The following is a 23,570-nucleotide window of genomic DNA, read 5'->3' on the forward strand; positions in this document are numbered from 1 at the left end:
CTCTAAGATCAGGTAATAAATATATGAAATGGGTTAGTCTTTTAATAAAATATATGGTGTGGTATTTTATCATCACACATAATTAATTTCATCTCTGTTTACATTTAATAGATTGACTTCATTATTTGTCACTGGAGAGAAATGTGATAATCACTTTTTAATATTTTACAGTCTTTGTTAAATCATTTGTTATCTTGTTAAAAAACACTCTCCTAGATTTGTCTTTTTTCTGTTTATGGTCGATGAGGTTACTTTTATAAAATATATTTATACTATTAAATCCTTTTGTTTTAAAATAAGTTAATCTGATTGAACAAATGAGGTCTTGGACACTAAAGAAAAGCTCTGTTGCCCTTTCCCCTTGGCCTCAATTTCAAACCGTTCAGATTACAATTGCGATGAATATAATAGAGCACTGACTTTTCATTACAATCCTAAAGCTATATTTTCTTTTTTATTTTATACTCTTGGTTTTCATGTTATATAATTCAATTAGCAATAATTTTATTTTATTTTTATTTTTATTTTTATTTTTGCGGTACACGGGCCTCTCACTGTTGTGGCCTCTCCCGTTGCGGAGCACAGGCTCCGGACGCGCAGGCCCAGCGGCCATGGCTCACGGGCCCAGCCGCTCCACGGCATGCGGGATCCTCCCAGACCGGGGCACGAACCCGTGTCCCCTGCATCGGCAGGCAGACTCCCAACCACTGCGCCACCAGGGGAGCCCAAATTAGCAATAATTTTAAATGATAATCTATAGAAATATTTAGGCTACATTAGCCTGTAAGGAAAATACTTTTGTTTTAAATGTCATTGCTTAATGTTTGTAAAGAAATATTAATACTAAGCATTTAAAATGCTTTGACAATATTCATAGGTATGAAATGAGTATATTTCATTTTACCCTTTGCAAATTAGCCTGAAAATACTCTCAGGCGTCTAAAAATCTATTTGGAAATTGGAAAGGGGGGATTTTGTCAGCTGTTTTCAGAATTGAAAGCCAGACATTAGAGAAAATACCTTGTATGCTTTCCAAAATGTATCTACTTAGGTGTGAATCTAATTATTTAATAACCTATTTAAGAATTTTTTGACCATTTTTAATCCTTGTAATAGTTTAATCATTATGAGCCCATGTTACATAGTCAAGTTTTATTTTACTGGTAGTTTGTCATTTTTAAATTGTTTTTTACTACAAATTCTTTTTTGTTTTTTTCTGGATTTGAACATGGGTTTCTACAGTGGAATTCAACGCGTGAAAGTTTTTGTAGTGTCGTAAGTTGTTTATATGATAACTTGTTCCTGAAATAGTATTCCTTTTCCCAGCACATAAATGGATCCTAATATGACTTTATCTGGTATCAGTGACATTGATACCTTTTTGTCTTATTGGTTTGAATAGTCAGTCAGTAAATGATTTTAGGTAATCAGAATATCTGTTGACATTACAGTTGGCCCACCATAGCTGCAAGCTTTAACCAACTGCAGATGGAAGGTATTCAGAAAGAGGTTTTTAGAAAATTCTAAAAAGGAATACTTGAATTTGCCATGTGCCAGACAACTATTTACATAGCACTTACATTGTCTTAGGTATTAGAAGTAATCTAGAGATGATTTAAAGTATAAGGGAGGATGTGCATAGGTTAATTATATGCCAATTTATATAAGTGACTTGAGGATCTGTGGATTTTGGTATCCACAGGCTGTGTAAAGGAAGAACCCAAAGTCAGTGAACAAGGGCAGCCATGTCTGTGTTCTCTGATGCTATGATAGGAATGAGATTGAAGTATTTTAGGCTTTAGTCAGATTTTCCCTTGATTAACATACGAAGTATATAAAAGTTATCCATTGCTGTCCAAGGCATCATTGTATATTAGGCTAAGTTTGAATTTCTTATTGTTTTTTGAGAGTTAACCTGTTTAGCTGAAAGAATGATACCCATAATTTCATCTCAGCTGCACTGTCTAGCATATGACATGGTTAAGTCATATAGCATTCTCTGATCTTGTTTGTTTAGCTATAAAATGAGAATGAAAATTATACTGAAAAGGGGAACTTAGTGTATCTTATGGTATCTTTTTGTTACTGCTGTTGCCTTTAACCCAGTAATTATTTTCTTCTTCATCCCACATTTTTTAAAGTATAGATATCTGAAAATGGTATTTTCAGTAATTTATAGATGGTGTTTGAGCAGAAATCTCAGTAGTGTGCCAACTGATATTTTCAGGGACCAGAAGAAGATGACAGTTGATAGCTTTTCTTACTTGATCCAGTGTCCTTTATTCTAGCACCAGATGTATTGAAGTATCATGGCAGAGTTGAGTTGCAAGGCGTAGCCGCAAAGAACTCTTACTACAAAGTCTTGGATAGTCTATATTCTGTGATTAAATATATGATCGCTTATTTTCTACATACATGGGTATTGTATTGGATGAATCAACAATACCTGTTTCACAAATAATATAATCTTACTTCTTTTAGTTCTGTTTGTTAAAAGTTTTTAATATACAGTTATCCAACCTCCTTTATGTATGCTTGAATTTTGTATAAGCTTAAATATTTCTCCATTCAAGATATATTTTCTCCCCATTTTCTTATATATTTGTATAGTTGTTGGTAGCTGTCTCCATTAAAACCTTTTTCTTGGAAGACTTAAAATACACTATAATCCTAGACAGCTGTCTGAGAGGAGTTAGGAGAAGGGGAAATTTATATGACTTAGTTCAAATTAAGCAAACTGAAAAAAAGGAGCAAGACAAAGGAAAACGAGGGTTATTCACTTGAGCACCTCCGAAAAGAGTAGGAAAGCTGGAAATGTAACTGGGAAAAAATACGCTGAAAATGGCAATACAGAAATAACGGTTGCTGTCCCAGTCATATTTAAATCCCCCCACGTCTTTCGAATGCTGAGAATTTTACAGGCAGTGGCTGTCACTCATTTAGACTGTTCCTCCAGTGATGATAGTTTTCTTTTTCAAGATGATGATTATTCTCCACCTACCAAGAGACCAAAGAGCAATGAGCCTCCCCAGCCGCCAGTCACAGAACCTGCCAATGCCGGCAAACGGAAAGTGAGGGAGTTCAACTTTGGTAAGTTGTCAGTTAAATGTGGTCCTCTTTACTTTTTTTTCCTTCCAAACTTTTTCTGTTACTGAAGAGTTACAGCATTCTTTGGGGAGGATGCCTTAAATATATTACTGCCTTATAATCTAAGCTGAGGAAAGCCATGGACAGTTTGAAGTAACCTTAAAGACACTGCTTACACATGTTTGTGTATACCAAAGCATAAGACATTGTATCTTAACTAGAATTGGTAGACTTAAGGGAATTTCCTGGCAGTCCAGTCGTTAGGACTCGATGCTTTCACTGCTGGGGCCCGGCTTCAGTCCCTGGTCAGGGAAGTAAGATCCCACAAGCCATAATGTGGCCAAAAATAAAATAAAATAAAAATGGGTAGACTTAAAAATCAGTGTTAATGACTTAGTATTTCAGTTATTTGTCTGAGATTTGGATCACTTTTTTATTTCAGATATAATTTTTATATTAATTTTTCTTGCTTTGTGTAACTGCTGGCCTCTGACCTAATCAAACCACAGTGATATCCTTTTGAAGGGACTAAGTAAAATATTAGTGGCAAGATGTGTTTGTGATCCATATTTTGAATAAATAGAACATTTAGCTTTATACGTTTTTTAAATAGTACTTGAACATTTTAAGTTGTCTTAGTCATAATTACTGAATATAAATTGAAGTTATATATATAGTAAGTTTATATATATTCTTTATCATGCTATTTTTTATAAGTTGCAACTGTATATAAAGTCTTAGTTCCATACAACGTAGACATGTTTTAGAAGGTTTCCTGCACAGTCTTGGGGACCTTTCTCTTTTTCGCCTCACTTTGTAGTGTTTAATTGACAGGTCTTTTCTGCCCTCCTGCTTGTACTCAGTATGAAGTGTTCTGAAAATAATCTTTAAACAGCCCTATAATCTCTCATTGAATCAATTATAAGAACTGCAAAAAAGATAAAGTCCTTAGGAAAACAGTAAAATTATATAGACAGGTGGATTATTAAAAATCAGGATATATTATGAAGAAAATAAGTCGTTAGATGTTGGGTCATCTTCAGAACATATTAGTGCCTCCAAACAGGGATTTATCATTGAGTTTTAACTTTCTCTCAATTTTCAGAGAAATGGAATGCTCGAATTACTGACCTGCGTAAACAAGTTGAAGAGTTGTTTGAGAGAAAGTATGGTAAGTCTGAACTCAAAAATTCCTGTAAGGTTTTGTCCGTAAGCTTTTTAACAATGGAATTACTGTTCATCTAATATGAGCAAGTCCCATTCTACCAGTGTTTGTGCCTTCCTTACTTATCTGTCCAAATATTAGAAATTTTCTTTCCAGATCACAACAAAGCTTTAGAAGAAGCTTCTTTTCTTTAATTATCAATTAGTATTTCCGTTAAACTTTAAGCATGTGTGTTTGGGAGTTTATTTATATATTTGTTGCAAAATCTTGAATCTTAGAGATTTAACTGAAGAGTGTTTTCTTAAGCAATAGTGTTCCTTAAACCTTATGTGTTAAATCTAGTATTCATCTAGATGCCCTTATTTTCCCTACTCTTGATAGACACCTGAGTTTGTTAGATCTCAAATTCTCTTTTCCTTTTATTTTAGTATTCCGTCCTATAGCTACCTTTATATAGTAATCAGAGAAACAAGATTTATTATCACCTGGTATCAAATGCTCACGTAGAAATAGCAAAAATTGTTAAAAAATATGTTTTGTTTTTTTTGCGGTACGCGGGCCTCTCACTGTTGTGGCCTCTCCTGTTGCGGAGCACAGGCTCTGGACGCACAGGCTCAGCGACTATGGCTCACGGGCCCAGCCGCTCCGCGGCATGTGGGATCTTCCCAGACCGGGGCACGAACCCACGTCCCCTGCATCGGCAGGCAGACTCTCAACCACTGCACCACCAGGGAAACCCTGTTGGGTTTTTTAAATTTGGAGAATTCTTTGCAAATGACTGGCAAAGCTGTAAAATTGTATAATACACTGAATTTTAACTTGAAAGTCTGTAGTGCTATCCTGCATTACTGAATTTCTCTTAAGTGAATTTTAAATTTTATTTTATTTTTTATAAATCTATTTTATCTATTTTTACTTCTGGCTGCGTTGGGTCTTCACCACTGCGCGCGGGCTCTCCCTAGCTGTGGCAAGCAGCGGGCCACCCCTCACCGCGGCATCCTCCCCTCTTGTGGAGCACGGGCTCTAGGTGTGCGAGCTTCAGCAGTTGCAGTGCGAGGGCTCAGTAGCTGTGGCTCGCGGGCTCTAGAGCGCAGGCTCAGTAGTTGTGGCTCACGGTCCCAGCTGCTCCGTGGCATGTGGGATCTTCCCAGACCAGGGCTCTAACCCGTGTCCCCTGCATTGGCAGGCGGACTCTCAACCACTGCACCACTAGGGAAGCCCCTCTAAGTGAAGTTTTTAAATGATAAACAACATTGGGATTATTTACTTTAAGTAACTTGAACAGTTCCCTGTCACGGATTATAATACTCCTCAGTGAAGATCTATAATTAGAGTAAACTTCATGAGGAATTCAGTAACTTTTTCTTTATTTTTATTTTTATTTTTTTTGCGGTATGTGGGCCTCTCACTGTTGTGGCCTCTCCCGCTGCGGAGCACAGGCTCCGGATGCGCAGGCTCAGTGGCCATGGGTCACGGGCCTAGCCTCTCCACCGCACGTGGGATCTTCCCGGACCGGGGCACAAACCTGTGTCCCCTGCATCGGCAGGCGGACTCTCAACCACTGAGCCACCACGGAAGCCCTTCTTTAATATTTTCAGTTATTTTCTTAAGGTTCTCAGTATTTTTCCCATGTTTCAGGGTCAGAGTCTATTGCCTGTGTTTGTTTTATTTTTTTATTTTTATAAATTTATTTATTTATATTTTATTTTTGGCTGCGTTGGGTCTTTGTTGCTGCATGCGGGCTCCCTCTAGTTGCAGTGAGCGGTACTCTTCATTGCAGTGCACAGGCTCTAGGCGCGCGGGCTTCAGTAGTTGTGGCTCGCGGGCTCTAGAGCGCAGGCTCAGTAGTTGTGCCACGTGGGCTTAGTTGCTCCGCGGTATGTGGGATCTTCCCGGACCAGGCCTCGAACCCATTTCCCCTGCATTGGCAGGTGGATTCTTAACCACAGCGCCACTAGGGAAGTCCTATTGCCTGTGATTTTAATTAGACAGTTTCAAAGTAAAAACTCACAACATATTCTTTCTACGTGGAAGCACTATAACGTGGTGGTTAAGATTACAGGCTGTGGGGACAGACTGTCTGGCCATGTTCTCTTAGTCCTCTCTGAGCCATTTGTGACAGGCATGAGAACTATAGCTCTACTCTGAAGATTTGATGAGATAGATGAGATAGTGCTTGTGAAGTGCTTCCTATAATACTTGGGATGTAAGTACGTAATAAATGCTTGCTGTTTATATTTTTGTTATTGTATTCTTAATTTAGTACTATTATGAATAAAAGGAACTTACTTATCACAGTTTTTATAAATTTCTGTGTTTCTCATAAAGAGAAGCAAAGGTTATGTTTTTACTTTTGTTGTGATGGTGATATATTTATTTGATTATTTTGCATATAAGAGAATAATGTTTACCAGTCATTGTGAAATTATAATAATAATATTCACATTTCATAATTTCAAAGCATCTTTAATGGTAATTGCCTTCGGGGAAGGTATTTTCATTGTTAAATATGAATATTATTTTCAGATGTAGTATATCAACGAAGGATATTAAATCTAACTCAGAATTAATGTGTAACATGGTACACTTGAAACTTGAGTACAAAGATTAATGTTTAGCAAATAAACTTTTACATAAAATACCAGCAAAAAAGTGGACCTGTTCTGAGAGGTGATTCCTGAGGGAGCAGGGGCTGAGGGGAGTCCACCGTAGTCATTTTTGCTTTGGAACCTTTCTGGCAAGGTCAGTAGCATCTGTGCTGTTCTGTTCGCTGGAAAGCAGTTTATATAACTGTGCTATATGTTAATTACATGAACTAGAAACCTTTGAAAGAATTAGTGGTGTTTGCTATGTAGTCATGGAGAATTTGGCATTGCTTTACTTAGTATCAAAATGTTTGTGCAATTTTTAATGCTAGCTAAAAATGTGCTTGTGTTGTAGATGAACGTAAACTGATGCTTTTTAAAACTTTTTATTATGAAATTCATACTTCCAAAGACCCTCTATTTAAATATCCATCACCCAAGTTCAACAGTGTTTAATATTTTACAATATTTTCTTTCTTGGCCTTTCCTGTCCTCTTTGTGATGCAAGAACATTTTAAAACTCTGATGTCCAAGACATCATGTCATTTCACCTCTCAAAACTCTAAATTGTAAAATTCCAAGTTGGGTGAGAGGAATGCATTGTCTTAATCTCAGTTCCATTGTCACATCTAAAAACATTACACTGTTTAATACCCAGTGATATTTAAATGTCCCCTATTGTTTAGAAAAACTGACTCTTTGTAGTTGGTTTAATAAAACTATCAAAGTCTGTTCATTGTATTTGATTCTTGAGATTCTTTGTGCATTTGGCTTGTTGCAGTTGTTGTATTATTTTACTCTCAATAAATAAATTTTAGAATTTTTACAGTTCAGAAAAATGTTCTGCTTCAGTTATTTTATTAAAAAATCCTTTTTACATCAACATTTATGTTTTTAACATATTACTTCTTTTTCATTATATGCTGTATGTATTAGCTGAAATTAGCTGGTATGTTTTTCTGGGGTCATTTGTGGCTCAGATTTGAGTAGAAAGTCTGCCTATATCTACATTATTTCAAAATAATATATTATTTCATTGCAGTTTTGACTAAGTAGAGTACTGGCACCTTTGGTGTTCTTTTCCTCTTAGTTCTTTTGTACTATTTTGCTTCTGATGCAGTGATAATAAAAATTGCAAAGCAATATGTATGTATTCGATTATTATTCTTTTCTACAAACTGTGCTTAATCCTTGTCATTTCATAATTTTCCCTTTCTCTTTTTACCCTTAAAGCTCAAGCTATAAAAGCCAAAGGTCCTGTGACGATCCCGTACCCTCTTTTCCAGTCCCACGTGGAAGATCTTTATGTAGAAGGACTTCCGGAAGGAATCCCTTTTAGAAGGCCATCTACTTACGGAATTCCTCGCCTTGAGAGGATATTACTTGCAAAGGAAAGGATTCGTTTTGTGATAAAGAAGTAAGACTCTTAGACTTTGTTCTTGACTAGTGCATCTTTTTATATTGTTGACAAATATTCACTAACCACTAGGGCTATATTTAAATTAAGTTTGAGTTATTATATGTTGTTTTATTTCTACTTTTCAGTGTGTCTATGTGAGTTAGGCCAGGGTTGGCTTTTGGAGTATGAACACCTGTCCATGCCTGACTGGCATACAGCTATTATTTTCTTTTACCATTTTTCTCTACGTATGCTAAAGAAAATATTGAAGTATCAGTGTCTTATTTTTTTAGACCTGAATTTTAAAAACCATAGGTGGAAATAAAGTCGATTATAAAAATAAAAATAAACAGTAGAAGTAAGAATGAAAAGAAAAAGTAGAATGCTATAAATTCTTTAGCACTGTCATAGGGTTGTAGCAAGGAGCTTTAAAAAAAAATTATGTGCAGCAATTGGAAGTGTAAATGCTTCCATTTAAAAATGGCAGCTACATCACACATTTCCATAATTTCTACTGACTAAAATTCTATTAAGATTACAATAAAAGTTTTAAAACACTAAGAGGGCATATATTAACATATTTCAGCAAATGTCGATATATGAAAACTTTCTGTTAGATGCATGAAGCAAGTATTAGATGCATTTGTAAACAGGAACAGTTGGAGAATAGTTGTCTAGGAAATTATCAAATATAATTGCTAACCTAAAATTTTCAATGAAAGGGCTAAAAGGTTATTAGTATTATAAATTGTAAAGATGATTGTGTATATGAGACATGAGAAAGGATATGAGAAGAAAACAAAGATATATGCCTGGTCACATTTCATAAAGTTTCAGTGTCCTAAGGATAAAGGTAGAAATCATTAGGTTCCAGAGAATAAGACCATGTCATCATAAAGAATGAAAATCACGCAGATATCATATACTTGATTTGAGCAGTAATGGATGTAACGCTATTACATCATTCTTTCTAAGTTCAAATTGGAAATGATTTGAGCCTTGAATTCTGTAGCCAAACGTGCTTGAAAGCAAATAGAGATTGCAGCATGAAAGAGGTTGGGTAGCAGTTGGGATGTTTCCAGCACCAAGTAACAAAAACCCTTATTCAAATTGGCTTGTTACAGTAAGATTCTTATCTCATGTAGCAAGGGGGTCAGAGATAGGATGATTAAAACAGTGATACTTGGGGACTTCCCTGGCAGTCCAGTGGTTAAGACTGTGCGCTTTTACTGCAGGGGGCACAGGTTCAATCCCCCGTCAGGAACTAAGATCCCGCATGCCTCATGGTGCGGCCAAAAAAAAAAAGTTAAAATAATTAGAAAATAAATAAAACAGTGATACTTGGGGCTCTGCTTCTGCTCCTTTCCAGATTCTTCCTTCCTTGTGCTGATAGTTTCCTTAGACTAGTGAGCTGGATGCAGTAGTTCCAGAACTCACAGCCAGACACGTCTACTAGGAGGGACAGTAGCTACCTGTGTTTCTCTGAGAGAAGGAAACCTTGGAATATGGCCTTACTTCTCTTTGGTTAGGATTATGTCAAGTGCTTATTCCTCAGCCAGGCACAGGCATGGGAAAGATAGCACCATGATGGGTGTAGACCATGTAGTACTCACCCTTCAGTGAATGGGGGCGGGGTTCACTTCCCCTGAATTACGTGGCTTTCATTTTAAGTTCTAATATGAATGAGTCTTTTTGAGTCACGTGCATATTATAACTGATTTAATTTTTTCCCACATATCTTTGGGCTATAAATAGTAAAGTCAATAACAGTAGCAGAATGATAGTCATTTGCAGAAGTATTCATGTTCATTTTTCTGGCAATGCTCTGATACTGTTGAGAAAGTGGGGAAATTAACAAACACCTTGATCAAAGATTATAACCAAGCAGACTTGCCTCTGTATTGGTATTAAATAAGGGAATGATAGGATTTAACTAAGGATAAAAAGGACCCAAGAAATACCATAGGTAATAGGTGAGCTGTCCTCCACAGAGAAACTTGTTGCTAACAGATACTTTTCTTTCAAATAAATTGTAGTTTAAAAGATTTTGTCCTCCATTTTTCTATGAACAATTCAAGTGAAACTCTCCTTACACGAGACAGCATGGTAGGCAGCCGTGCAGACTAGCAGCATTGGCATCGCCCGGGAGCTTTCAGAGACACCACATCTTAGATCCTACCTAGATCTACTGGATCCGTCCTGCATGTGATGAGGATCCCAGGTGATTCCAGTGCTCATTAAAGTTTGAGACACCTTGGTGTGGAGAACAAGCTTTGAAGTCAGAATAATAGTAATGGCAGTTCAGCCCGATGTGTCCAGTACAGTCAAGCACTTTATATTATCACCCACACTTTTTTTTAACAGATGAGGAAACAAGGCAATGAGAAGGAAGGAAGGAAGAAAGAAAGAATGAATGAATGAATGAACATTTCTTAGTCTCTCATGAAATTGAATGGTAAACAAAAGAGGCTTGTTATAAAACCCTGACACCAGTCCTAGTCAGGAATCAAATAACCACTCCTTCCCCCCTACATATTGATATATTAATAAGCCTGTTCTAAGAACTCTTGTACTGTCATTTTCTTACAGTGCTTGCATTTTAATTTGTTAGAAGTTTTGAAATTTTTTTTGAATAGCTAAGGAAAACATACAAATAATTTTACAGATTTTGCTCATGGTTGCTGATCTTAAAGCATATAAAACTCTATCTTTGGGTATTTAAATGTTTGTGCAAGCTCACCACAAGGTACTCATACTGTGCAGGTTCTGTTCAAGTCCTTTTGATGTTCTTATTTATGGGAAGCCATCTCTCACATTTGGAAGGGACTTTGTAAGCCTTTCCCCAAAGGTTAATGTGGTTAGTCTTGATAAACAGAAACTATTATGTTTATTTAGAAGGGTAATGCTATACTTCAGCAAGCGTTTTATTTCACAGCTCTTCCATTGACTTAACCCTATATTAGTTTCTAACATTTTCAAGATTATGGTTAATACACGGCCATGCTTCTCTGTGATCTCAGTCTCCTCCCTCTTCCCCGTTACTTCAGGATATTACAACAAAATAGAGTGAGGCGGGATACATAAGTTAGATTGTAAAAATTCTGTGGGGTGTTTGTGTATTCGGAAGAATTTTTTAAAAGCATGTGTACTGTCCTGCAGATGTTAGTTTTGAAATATATGTGGTTTTTATAACCAGATTATAGATGTTTTTAGGTGGTCTTGAATGTAATGTAAAATTGAAGACTCCCATTTAAAATTTTTGCAGTTTGCTTCCTTTGGTGTTATGCTTTTATGAAATACCTTTGATTTACAAAGTTTACTCTGTGTGTGTGAGTGTGTGTGTGTATGTGCGCGCGTGTGTGCGTGCGCGTACACACACTCCATGAAGCACATTAAGAAACAATTTGCAGTTACCATTTGGTTTTATTACTCTGGAAATCTCAAGAAATTAGAATTTAGTTGTGCTCAAGAGTTCAGGCTGTCTTTTAAAAACTGGCTTTGATGACTGAATATGACAAATACTAGTAGTTATTAGTAATTTTTCTCACCTTTCAGACATGAACTTTTGAATTCAACACGTGAAGACTTACAGCTTGATAAACCAGCTTCAGGAGGTAGGTCTCCAGTCTTGTGTCAAATTGTATGTCAAATCAGAACATGATGTACAAGGAATATTGTCCAGGATTCTCTAGAATAATAAACACATTTTGTTCTTAATAACCCATTATAAATAAATGTAAACATCACATTTCTGGATAAACTATAAAAGAACCATGTCTGTTCTATATTTGAGATGCAAAATTTTTCTGGCATAATGTATTGAACAGTTTATTATCCTAGTCTGTAGTATCCTAGTCTGTATTAGTATCAGTTGAATGATCATCCATCATTATACCCAGGAGCTAAAGGCTTACTTCTTAGAGTACATAGCCATGGGCATCATCACTTGTTGGTTAGATGTGTTTTGAAGGAAATCCAATCATGATCTGTTCTCTTAGTTGCTTTTGCTCTGGAGTGGAGGGAGTAGCGTGGGGATATGAAATGGAAATTGCATCACTTAGAGTTGGTGTAATGAAAGGATTACCAGCATTATTGTGGCCCCAAATTTATCATCACAAAAATCACCTGCTAGCTGATCTTGAGTAAAATGAATTCTATTTCCTAGCTTTAGTGGTGACACTTTCAGTGTATCTCTGTAAAGTTACTATTAATTGTGAATTTTCATTTTGTTATTGTTTTGTTAGTTCTTATACTTTTTATTCAATGTCAGCACTGTTTTAATAAACACATTCTAAAATCTTAGAAGTAATTTTAGTTAGAACAGAAAAACAATACCACCTATTTAATAATTTATTTAGTAACATTTAATAATTTATTAATGTTATCAAATTGAAGAATTTGTGTATATTACCCTTACAGTAAAAGAAGAGTGGTATGCCAGAATCACTAAGTTACGAAAGATGGTAGATCAGCTTTTCTGCAAAAAATTTGGTAAGTTTAATTTCCCCCCTAGCTAAAGTATATTACAGAATAACTTTTCCAGATTTGGCTTTAAGAAAGTAAATACAATGGATGACTCATCTCCAGTTTTCTTTTATTGTTACTTTTTTAACGTATACTATGAAAAGTTTTAAATCTGTACAGAAGGGAAGAGAATATTGTAATGAAAACCCATGTACTCTTGACTAAGTTATTTATACTGTGTACAGGTTATTCGGCACAGGGCATTTCACAGTTTGGGAATCCTTTTGTCTTCATACCTTTTAATAGTGTACCACAGTGGGATATAGGGGACCACCAGTAGCCATGTGTCCCTGGAAGGCAGGCTGCTGGTTAGCAGTGTTTTGGTTGTCTTGTTTGTAGTGCTTGCTGTGCTGGCATCCCTAAACACTTAAAATACTCAGGTTTGGTTTATCATTGCAACATCTTTTGTTACCAGAAGTAACTCCCTTGCTTTATTGTACTTTTCAGCAGTGTTCAACATAGTTGTCTTATTTTTTTTTCTCTCTTAAGCATTTTAAACTATTCTTAGGGAAAGTTTCAAACGTTATTGACTCTTGGTTTGTTCCTGGGTTTCTTCATGTCTTATTGGCTGTCCTCTTCATTCTCTTGTTGGTACCTCCCTTGAGTCCATTCTTTAAATTTTGGGGTGCTACTCTGCAGCTCAGTCCTGAGCCCTCCACAGATGGTCCCACTCTATCTTAAAAATAGTGTGTTGTCTATATTCCCGATTACTTTCACATTCAAGTTTCTAGCCCTGAAAACTCCTCTTACACCACACCTTTATATTCACCCAGCCGTTCGACAGCTCTTCAGACTTCACAGGTCCTAGATAGAGTCCTTGATTCCCCCTCCAGCATGTTCCTTTCCCAGTCCTCCCAGTGGCACCACACTCTACCTAGTCTTCCAAGCCAAACCCCCTAGCAGTCACACTTGATTTCTTCATTTCCACAAGGCCTCCTGCTGACTCTACATTTAAAACACACTGCAAATCCATATCTTTTTCTTCACTGCTGTCTGTCACTGTAGTCAAAGTCAATGCCCCAAAGCAGCCAGATTTTACTGCCTACCCTTCTAACATAAACCACGAAGTACACTGTATGCCATCACCCTTTTTCTTAAAGCACTAATGGCTACCTTTTTCCTTCCACTACAACGCAGTTCAAACAGCAGCCCAGATCTTGTCTCTCTTGGCTATTAGTAGAATAGTGCTTGGTGCTTGGGCAGATACTCAACAAATACTGAATGGACCAGTGTCATTAAAAATTACTCAGAGGGCTTCCCTGGTGGCGCAGTGGTTGGGAGTCCGCCTGCCGATGCAGGGGACGCGGGTTCGTGCCCCGGTCTGGGGGGGTCCCGCATGCCGCGGGGCGGTTGGGCCCGTGGGCCATGGCTGCTGGGCCTGTGCGTCCGGAGCCTGTGCTCCGCGGGGGGAGAGGCCACGACAGTGAGAGGCCCGCCTGCCGCAAAAAGAAAGAAAAAAAAAAATTACTCAGAATGGGCTTCCCTGGTGGCGCAGTGGTTGAGAGTCCACCTGCCAATGCAGGGGACACGGGTTCGTGCCCCGGTCCTGGAAGATCCCACATGCCGCGGAGCGGCTGGGCCCGTGAGCCATGGCTGCTGAGCCTGCGCGTCTGGAGCCTGTGCTCCGCAACGGGAGAGGCCACAACAGTGAGAGGCCCGCATACCACAGAAAAAAAAAAAAAAATTACTCAGAAGGACTTCCCTGGTGGTCCAGTGGTTAAGACTGTGCCCTTCCAAAGCAGGGGGCGCGGGCTAGATTCCTGGTCAGGAACTAAGATCACACATGCCCCTTGGCAAACAAACAAATAAATAAAAGTGTGACTCAAAAAAATTTTATTAATTAAAAAATAAAAATACATGGAACAGTTTTTTAAAAATTACTGAGAGGGCTCTCTTGGTGGGGCAGTGGTTGAGAGTCCGCCTGCCGATGCAGGGGACACGGGTTCGTGCCTCGGTCCGGGAAGATCCCACATGCCGTGGAGCGGCCGGGCCCGTGAGCCATGGCCAATGAGCCTGCGTGTCCGGAGCCTGTGCTCCGCAATGGGAGAGGCCACAACAGTGAGAGGCCCGCATACCACAAAAAAAAAAAAAAAAAAAAAAATTAGAAATTACTGAGCCTTGAGAAAAAGTCAGAGTGTAAGTTTTTCCTCATCAGTATCCTTGACCACCCAACATGAATGTAGGACCTTAATGAAAATGTATCTCCTCGTACATCTGGTCAGAAATCAGCTAATGAACAATAAACTAGAGAATCTTCACCACTTTAAAAATCATTATATTTCCAAGACATTTAGTGAAATAAGATTATGAACCTTATTTGTCATTTGAGATGCCACCATAGTGTCATCATAATCATAATTCATGAGTAGCTGACATAGGATAATGTGCATCTGCATTAACAGGCTTAAACTTTGGCCTCACATTTAGTTCTAGAAATTCAGCCTGGGGTAAGAAACAGCCAATCCTATTAGATCATGGGTGCGTGCCAGCCAGCCATGGCACCCATGACTTTTCCCTCATGGAAGGAGAAAGCTGTGGGTGAGATAGTGTACTCATAGAAAGAAAAATTGGCCTGTAGAAAATATTTTCTCATTGTATCAGAGCTAAGAAAATACATAAGAGTTTATGTATTGTTATATTACAAACAGCAAAATCCTGCTTGTGGCCTCAGGTGGGTCATTTGGGACTGGAGTTACTTTAGAGAGTGAAAAGCCAGCAGAATTGTTGCTTTCTTTAAGGTTACTGAAAGGGAAAGCAGAAAACGTACGATTGTCTGTCATATCAAACACAAGTCTTGAAAGTTGTATAGCAGCAGCAGCATAGTCATTCAGCACCTGTGAACCCCCTATGTGTCAGGTGCTGAGAACTCAGCAGCACAGAGGATGATGAATGCTTCCCCTGGGAAGCATTCACTTATAACTTAGGGAAATATGCATAGCAAAGCAACCAGTAAATATGCAGTACATTAGAAGGTGTTAAGTGTTCAGGAAAAAATTAAGGAAAATGAGGGGGATAGGGAGACAGGGCGTTGGTTACTTAATATAGGGGAGACCTCGATGATGTGATGACCACTAATGCACTTGGCCTTGCTCTTTTCTGTAACTTGTGCTGTTTCTCTCTCAACTCCCAACAGTTTGGTTCTTTTTTATTTTATAGAAAGTTTGTTAGAATTAGGATTATGTTCTTTTTTGTTATATTTAACAGGATAATTACAATTAATATTACTCCCAGGTGTGAGTGTGAAAGCCTTTACCATATTTTAAAAGAGAATATTTCTTTTAACAGCCATGATCTAAATTACATTGTATTTGTTTTTTCAAATACACATTCCTTACTTTTATCAAAGAGATCCTATACTTGAGCCCTTCAGATTTGGTGCTAATGAAATGAAGGAAGAAATTAAGACAGAAGGCCTTTGAATTTGAGAGGAACGTCAAACTAACAATCAAAGAAATGCAGATTCTTCAAGGAGCCACTCTTTTTTCAACCATCAGATTGTAAAATATTTAAATTAACACAGAATACAAGGGAGACCTATAAGTGCTGATATTTTGTAAATTGCTTGGATCTTTCTTTTTACAAGCTCTGTTTGGATGTGGCTTCATAGTAGGGGTTAGTAATTACATTTTTACATTTTATAATTTCAATGCCACACCTATTCAAAAGTAGAAAAATAGTACAATGCATTCCCATATACCCATTTTTGTAATCAGTGATCTTTAAGATTTTCCACATTTTTGTTCATCCTTTCCTCTTTCGTTCCCCTTGTAGGAATTTAATAAAGCATATCACAGGCATGGTGTCATTTTCCTTGTTCAGTGTGCACCATTGAACAACATTGAGTTTTATTTATATTATTTTATCTTTGGCTGTGTTGGGTCTTCGTTGCTGCGCATGGGCTTTCATTGGTTGGGGCTAGCAGGGTCTCCTCTTCGTTGTGGTGCATGGGCTTCTCATTGTGGTGGCTTCTCGTTGTGGAGCATGGGCTCTAGGTGCTCGGGCTTTAGTAGTTGTGGCACACGGGCTCAGTAGTTGTGGTGCACGGGCTTAGTTGCTTCACAGCATGTGGGATCTTCCCAGACCAAGGATCGAACCCGTGTCCCCTGCATTGGCAGGTGGATTCCCAGCCACTGTGCCACCAGAGAAGTCCCAACATTGACGTTTTGTGTCACAGTGTCCTCATCACACTTGACAGAATTAACAGTCTCTTTGCTCTTATCCAGTCCTTCATTGAATTTCCTCATTTATCTGCAAAGTATTTATCTGAAAAGTATCTTTAAAGTTTTTGCTTCGAACCTGGATTTAAACAATAAAGTTTTGTGCCTTGATTTTGCTTGATATGTCTCTTTTAATCTAAACCAGCCTCTGCTTACTATTTTTAATTGTCATTCCATGAATTATTTCCTTGGAAAATGGTACACTGATGAGGTTTAAGGGGTAAAGAACAGTAATCTCATGGTTGCAATACAGATAAAAGTATAGCCTGAAGTAAGTTAGTGTGCAAGAGCCAATAAAAAGTTTATTGTACTCATGAAGCATTAAGTAGCAAAAGTCTGCCTCCGGATATTTGAAAAAGTAGCATTTAAGTTGTGCTCTTTATTGTTGGTCATGATTTTCTTCTCTTTATTTATTCTCAAAGATACTGAGAATTTAAAAAATAAGATCTTAGAGGGACTTCCCTGGTGGTCCAGTGGCTAAGGCTCCACGCTCCCAATGCATGGGGCCCGGGTTCGATCCCTGGTCAGGGAACTAGATCCCACATGCATGCTGCAACTAAAGATCCCGCATGCCGCAACTGAGACCCAGCGCAGCCAAATAAATATCTTTTAAAAAAGAATACATAAAAATAAGATCTTAGAGCTATTAAGATGGCCTTAGTATCAGGAAACTTAAAGTTACTTCTTGATCGTGGGTCATTTAATATTTACATTTGCTGTATTAAGTCTATTTCAGTAGTTGCTGTTGATATCTTCAGAGTATACTTTGCTTTTTAAAAAGTTGACATATACTTTGCTATGGATTGTATTAAAATATGATTTCAGTGGAAACTTAGTCTCCAGTCTTTTGAATTGCTTTTCTTCTGTAAAGCTGAAGCCTTAGGGAGCACCGAAGCCAAGGCTGTACCTTACCAGAAATTTGAAGCACATCCTAATGATCTCTATGTGGAAGGACTACCAGAAAACATTCCTTTTAGAAGTCCCTCGTGGTATGGAATCCCAAGGCTGGAAAAAATTATTCAAGTGGGCAATCGAATTAAATTTGTTATTAAAAGGTAGGATTATAATTTGCAGAAACAATTTAATGTTGTCATTAAGAAAAAATTAATTTTATAAAAATGGGCTTTTCCCCCTCCCAGTTGGTCTTACTCTCCATATTAAGATTAAAGTATTACATTTAGATTCATTTTTTGAGCAAGTGTCTCTGCAGTGCCAGGCACCAGATGTACAAAATTGGGCCCAACAGGAATCCTGTCCTTGGGAGGCTTATTATATAGATCAATGCAGTAAAATGCTACTTGAACACTTAGGGGGAGAAGGCAAGGGTGGCCTGCAGTTTGGTCACTTGTGCATAGAGAACGCAAGAAGGGGGTTCAAATAAAGGAAATAACATAAGTAGGTAGGCGCAGGGAGGTGTCAGATGTACTCGAATGTTTGCATAACCACACCATTCTGTATGGAAGGATTGATGATCTTGAGGGCGTAGCATGGTAGACAGGCTGAGACGGCCCAGTGGAGGAAGGCTTTATGTCCTTCACAGTCAGCAGAGTACTGAAGAGGTTTTAAAGCTGATTCCTCTTAAAATAATTTGAATTGGACCTTAAGAGTGTTATTTTGGCTTGAGTTTGAAGGATAGCAGAATGGGTAATTTGAGGGCAGGGAGTGGGAACAGAAGGCCCATTTAATAAAGAAGAATTATCGTTGGGATAGAATTTGCTTGCTGATTGGGGGTTGTGCATTTGTATGTCTATTTGTTGGGACATGTTTTAGGGTGACATAGCTAGATATATCTACCTGTATTGTGCTCTAGTTCATCTGAAATTTCAGAAACAGGAGGTCGAACTGCTTTGGGGCAAAACAACTGTTTTGCACAAGTTAAGCTTAAAATTCCTTTGAGGACATACAGGTGGTTCCACCTGAATCTTTATAAATTGCTACTTTAAGAATAATTGAAGTCACCAAAATGATATTGTCACTGCAGATGAAGGTAGAGTGAACCACACTGGAAATTAAGGTGGGCTTAAATGCTCTCATCTCGATGTCAATTGTATTTTTACAGACCAGAACTTCTGACTCACAGCACTACTGAAGTTACTCAGCCAAGAACGAATACACCAGGTAAGATAGTTGTGAAATCCTTTTTAAAAGCTTAAGTAAATAGTTTCTAAGCTTTTATTAATCCTTTAAAGCCATGGAATTCCTCTTTTTTCTCCCTTCCACCCAAAAAGTCTTTTGTGGAAGGTCAATACAGGCACTCCTTGATTTATCCACATGAACATAAACAGTCTGGGGGGAACTCGAGCTTTGAATTTAGACCGGTGGTATTTAGTAGAAATATAACGTGCATCATAAATGCAAGCCGTATATGTCATGTAAAATTTTCTAGTAGCCAAATCTGTTTTTCATCCTGTAATCAACATAAATACATGATGAGTTAGTTTACATTTTTCATTTCATTTATTTACATTCTTTATTTGAAACTCTGGTATGTATTATACACTTACAGCACATCTTAATTCAAGTAGCGACATTTCAAGTGCTCAGTTGCCCACATGTGGCTAATGTGCCAGACCATGCAGATTTAGGCCTTAATCTATTCACAAGGACCTTGTTTTTTTTTTTTTTTTTTTTTTTTTTTTCTTTTTGCGGTATGCGGGCCTCTCACTGTTGTGGCCTCTCCCGTTGCGGAGCACAGGCTCCGGACGCGCAGGCCCAGCGGCCATGGCTCACGGGCCCAGCCGCTCCGCGGCATGTGGGATCCTCCCAGACCGGGGCACGAACCCGTGTCCCCTGCATCGGCAGGCGGACTCTCAACCACTGCGCCACCAGGGAGGCCCAAGGACCTTGTTTTTAAAATGACAAATACTGTGATTGCAGCAGCTGTGCTGACATCATGCCCAATAGAAAAGAACTTTAATAAAAGGCTCGGTCTCAGTTGTCTGAATGGTTTTATTTTCTTTCAGGTATAAGTGTGCCTTTATTTCTTTCCCATCTTTTTGTTTTCCATTCCATAATGTCAGAAAAAGTGACCACAACTTGTAGAACTTCTACAACCTTAGGAACTTATGTTGCTAAGAACCAATGGGTGTTTCTGAATTGTTGCGGTTAATCTTTTCCCTCCCTCTCTCCCCCCTCCCCCCTCCCTCCCTCCCTCTCTCCCCCTCCCTCCCTCCCTCCCCCCCTCTCCCCTCCCTCTCCCTCCCTCTCTCCTCCCCTCCCCCTCCCTCCCCCTCCCTTCCTTCCTTCCTTCCTTATCTTTCATTTTTGCAGTTAATCATTTTTGTAAATGTGTTTAGGTGAACTACTGTACAGGAAGGGTTATTTGTCTGAACTATAATACTGATTCTTGAGCTTTTAGGGTACCTGGAGGCAACCGGTGAAGGTCACCAGTATGCCAAATAGATTGTATAATCTTTTGTTTATCATGGCATGAGAAGTATTTGAGAAATACTGTACTAGGGAAACAAACTGTCTTGTGCCCAGAATCCTGCCGGGGAGAAGATAGAGTTGAGGCTTAACTTCTCAGGTTGAGCAGCAACATTAACTCAGCAAGCTCCCCAGAATGCTTTTGATTTAGGCAAAGAAACAAAATATTGGTGACACATTGAAGATTGGACATGACGGAGACTTTGCTAAGCAAAATAATGCAAAGAAAAATATTCCCAAAGGTAGCGCTTTAATACGCATTAGTCTGAGTATGATGAAAGTCTATGTATGAGTCTTCGTTTCGCAAGACAGACCTCAAGTTCAAGCTTGTGATTAATGTGATAACTGCTTTTATTAGGAGCAATTCTAATAATGACTGCAAATTGAGGATGTTAAACATGTATTATTCGAATGATCTGTAGGCACCATACAAGTTACTCCGAGGATTTAGTAATATTTTCAGTAGTACTTGATCTGATGTTTTCTAGCATAGATGGTTACAGGCCTATTATCAAAAGATTCTCCATTCTCCCAATTATTAACAATGCTTGGCCTTCTACCATTCGTAGAAGACCTTGGAAAGAATCAAAGGTTGTCCTTCTTCATTTCAACAAAATGTTACTGGGTCTGCCAGTCACCCAGGCGTTAGTCTTGCTGGGCCAATTCAAGTCCCAGCGTACCTGACAGAAGAATTGTATTAGTCCTTGCCATCAGAGACATCTACTTAACTGAGGTAACAGTTGTATGCTTAAACACACGTGGGTGCACTTTGTTCTCAATTTGGTAAAAGGTAGATGTCACATGTGAGGAAGTTGGGGCACTAGCCAGATAGATAGCTGAGCTTTGAAGGGGAAGAATGAGAAGGTACTTGGTTCTTGTGTAGAACAGTACAGAGATCTTTTTGTCTTAGAGCAGCAAATACCAGAGAAGGAAGTGCAGGGTGAGGCGGAAGGGGAGGCTGAGCACGAGGTTAACAGAAGCCTTTTACCTCGGAGAAGGAGAGTCTAGATATTGTTATAGCAATATTCAAATTTGGTTTATACCAGACTGACTTCGTCTGGCCGAATGGCCGAATTACCATATTAAGCCCTTGAGATGCTGGGTTTTCTTTTAAAGAAAAGGTTTCAAAGTACTTTCACAGTAAAAGTAAAGTGGAAATGAAAGATCTTCTGAGGCTCCCAACCTTTAGCAGTATTTTCAGAACTTCTCCAACATTTCCTATCGCCTTGTCCACAGACACAAGTAACTTTCACACGTAGTGCGATTCTTGCACTCTCTACCCTTTCCTCTTACTCTCTCTTTCCCTCCTTTCCTTATCCAATACCTCCAACCATCCTCCATTGTCTCCAAGTCTACCTCCGTCCTCTCCATCCTCAGCTCCACCAAACAAGCCCCGATTATCTGCCCAAGTAAGTGCCACCCTACGTGTCTTTTATAATAGCTTATTTTTTCTTTATTTTTATGTTGTATTTAAAAGGGGATGGTTGTCTTATAAATGAGGGGTAAGGAAATAAACTGGATTCCAGATGTGAGTAGTGCTGAGTGACAGCTCCCTAATCACTTTATCATTTACTTCTTGCTGTGATTATTGAAGTTTTCCTTTGTGTAAATCTGTAGGCACACGTGTTCGATAAAACAAGGAATGCCTGTTTAGAAAGCAAATACAAGTGAAGCTCCTCTGGTTGAACCTGGTATAGGAGGCCTGGATCTTTATATAGCTGGTCCTCCCAACCCTGAGAGGGTTCTTTGATGTACCTCCAAGGAAAAGTGTTTGAAAACCATTCATTCTAAATACTTACGAACAAGTTCTTCTTTATTTACAATGTAAACTTAAATTTGAATTCTACCTCCCTGTACTTCTGATATTTGACAAGTGCAGGAAATCCTTCTGTTCCTTATCTGAAGTTTTTGCTTTTAAGCAAAATTTTATTAAGAGTGTCACTGGATTGTACATCTAAAACTAATACAGTGTTATATGTCAATTATATCTCAAGTTTTTAAAAAACAGCATCACTGGAAAGAACAGCATCCAGTCTAATTTTGTGTCAGCATCCATAAGGGACATTGTTAATTAGATTTATTGTTCCTTTCTAGTCAAAGAAGATTGGAATGTCAGAATTACCAAGCTACGGAAGCAAGTGGAAGAGATTTTTAATTTGAAATTTGGTAAGTAAAACACAGTGATTATGTCTTAATTTAAAAACGTTAATGAAAGGCAGTGTTTTGAATGAACATTATAGCAGTTGAGGACCTAAAGAAAGAAGGTCCCAGAAACTGGGTTTGACTTTCTCCTACCACATTCACTACTTAAACTGAGCGAGTTACTTTCTGTCTCCTGGATTCTGTTTTCTCATGTGTCAGAGTGGGAGAGGAAGGGAGGAGTTGGGGAGGAATCTCAGTTCCGCTGCCTGTACTTGTAACCTGGCTAACACCTGTGGCAAATAGGTTTCATCGTCTGTTTCAACGTAGATTTGTTGACAGCGGTTTCCTGGAGCGCTGTCTTGAGGATTCTGAGGAGGCTCAGCAAGAGTGTTTCAGTTGATTGGGTGTGTCTGTCATGGAGAAGGAAGTAAGGAGTGGAGTGATATCAATATTCCTGGGGCGTTGCCATCGTTGTTTTAATAACTGGTATTGACGTTTGTGTCCTGGATCAGGAATCTTCAGTACTCTTGACCAGTTCTGCTCAGATGCATCTTATGCACCTCTTATCTTTTTTCTTTCTTTCTTTCTTTTTTGTTTTTTTTTGGAGGGCCATGCCCCGCATAGCTTGTGGGATCTTAGTTCCCAACCAGGGATCGCACCCTGCCGCTCGGCAGTGAAGGCACAGAGTCCTAACCACTGGACCACCGGGGAATTCCCTCTTATCTTTTAAACAGCAAACTTGCACCTAGATGATAACACAAGGGCTGGATAGTTGCCATTTTGGTAGCATGGCAGTGAAATGGCTGTAGTTCATTTCTGCCCAGAGCACAGAGACAATTTTGATTAATTATCCCTTTGCTTTGAAGTGGTAAAATGTTCCTCTTATTTTTTAGGCTTCTTTGTCAACTTTACACAATATACTAAGCAAAATACCTATATTACTAAGTGGAAATTGCTAGATTGTTGGGAACTTTTGCACAACGTATTTGAGAATGCCCAGATGTCAACTACACTTAGTATGGTGA

General features: G+C 38.5%; 1 protein-coding gene across 6 annotated transcripts in view; it reads left to right on the forward strand.

The window, feature by feature from the left end:
- Positions 1-23,570, forward strand: part of GTF2I (general transcription factor IIi) — a gene marked incomplete at its 3' end in the record, with an annotated part of 98,345 nt that overhangs the window by 59,539 nt on the left and 15,236 nt on the right. For all 6 annotated transcript variants that reach the window (XM_081257592.1, XM_081257595.1, XM_081257593.1 and 3 more), the window contains 8 exons: positions 2,980-3,090; positions 4,193-4,258; positions 8,071-8,254; positions 11,792-11,850; positions 12,656-12,727; positions 17,849-18,032; positions 19,037-19,095; positions 22,498-22,569. In XM_081257592.1, coding sequence (XP_081113718.1) covers positions 2,980-3,090; positions 4,193-4,258; positions 8,071-8,254; positions 11,792-11,850; positions 12,656-12,727; positions 17,849-18,032; positions 19,037-19,095; positions 22,498-22,569 — 807 coding nt within the window. The remainder of the gene's footprint in view (positions 1-2,979; positions 3,091-4,192; positions 4,259-8,070; positions 8,255-11,791; positions 11,851-12,655; positions 12,728-17,848; positions 18,033-19,036; positions 19,096-22,497; positions 22,570-23,570) is intronic.

This window comes from Mesoplodon bidens, assembly GCF_964165515.1.
Source record: "Mesoplodon bidens genome assembly, chromosome: 15".
Classification (NCBI taxonomy): domain Eukaryota; kingdom Metazoa; phylum Chordata; class Mammalia; order Artiodactyla; family Ziphiidae; genus Mesoplodon; species Mesoplodon bidens.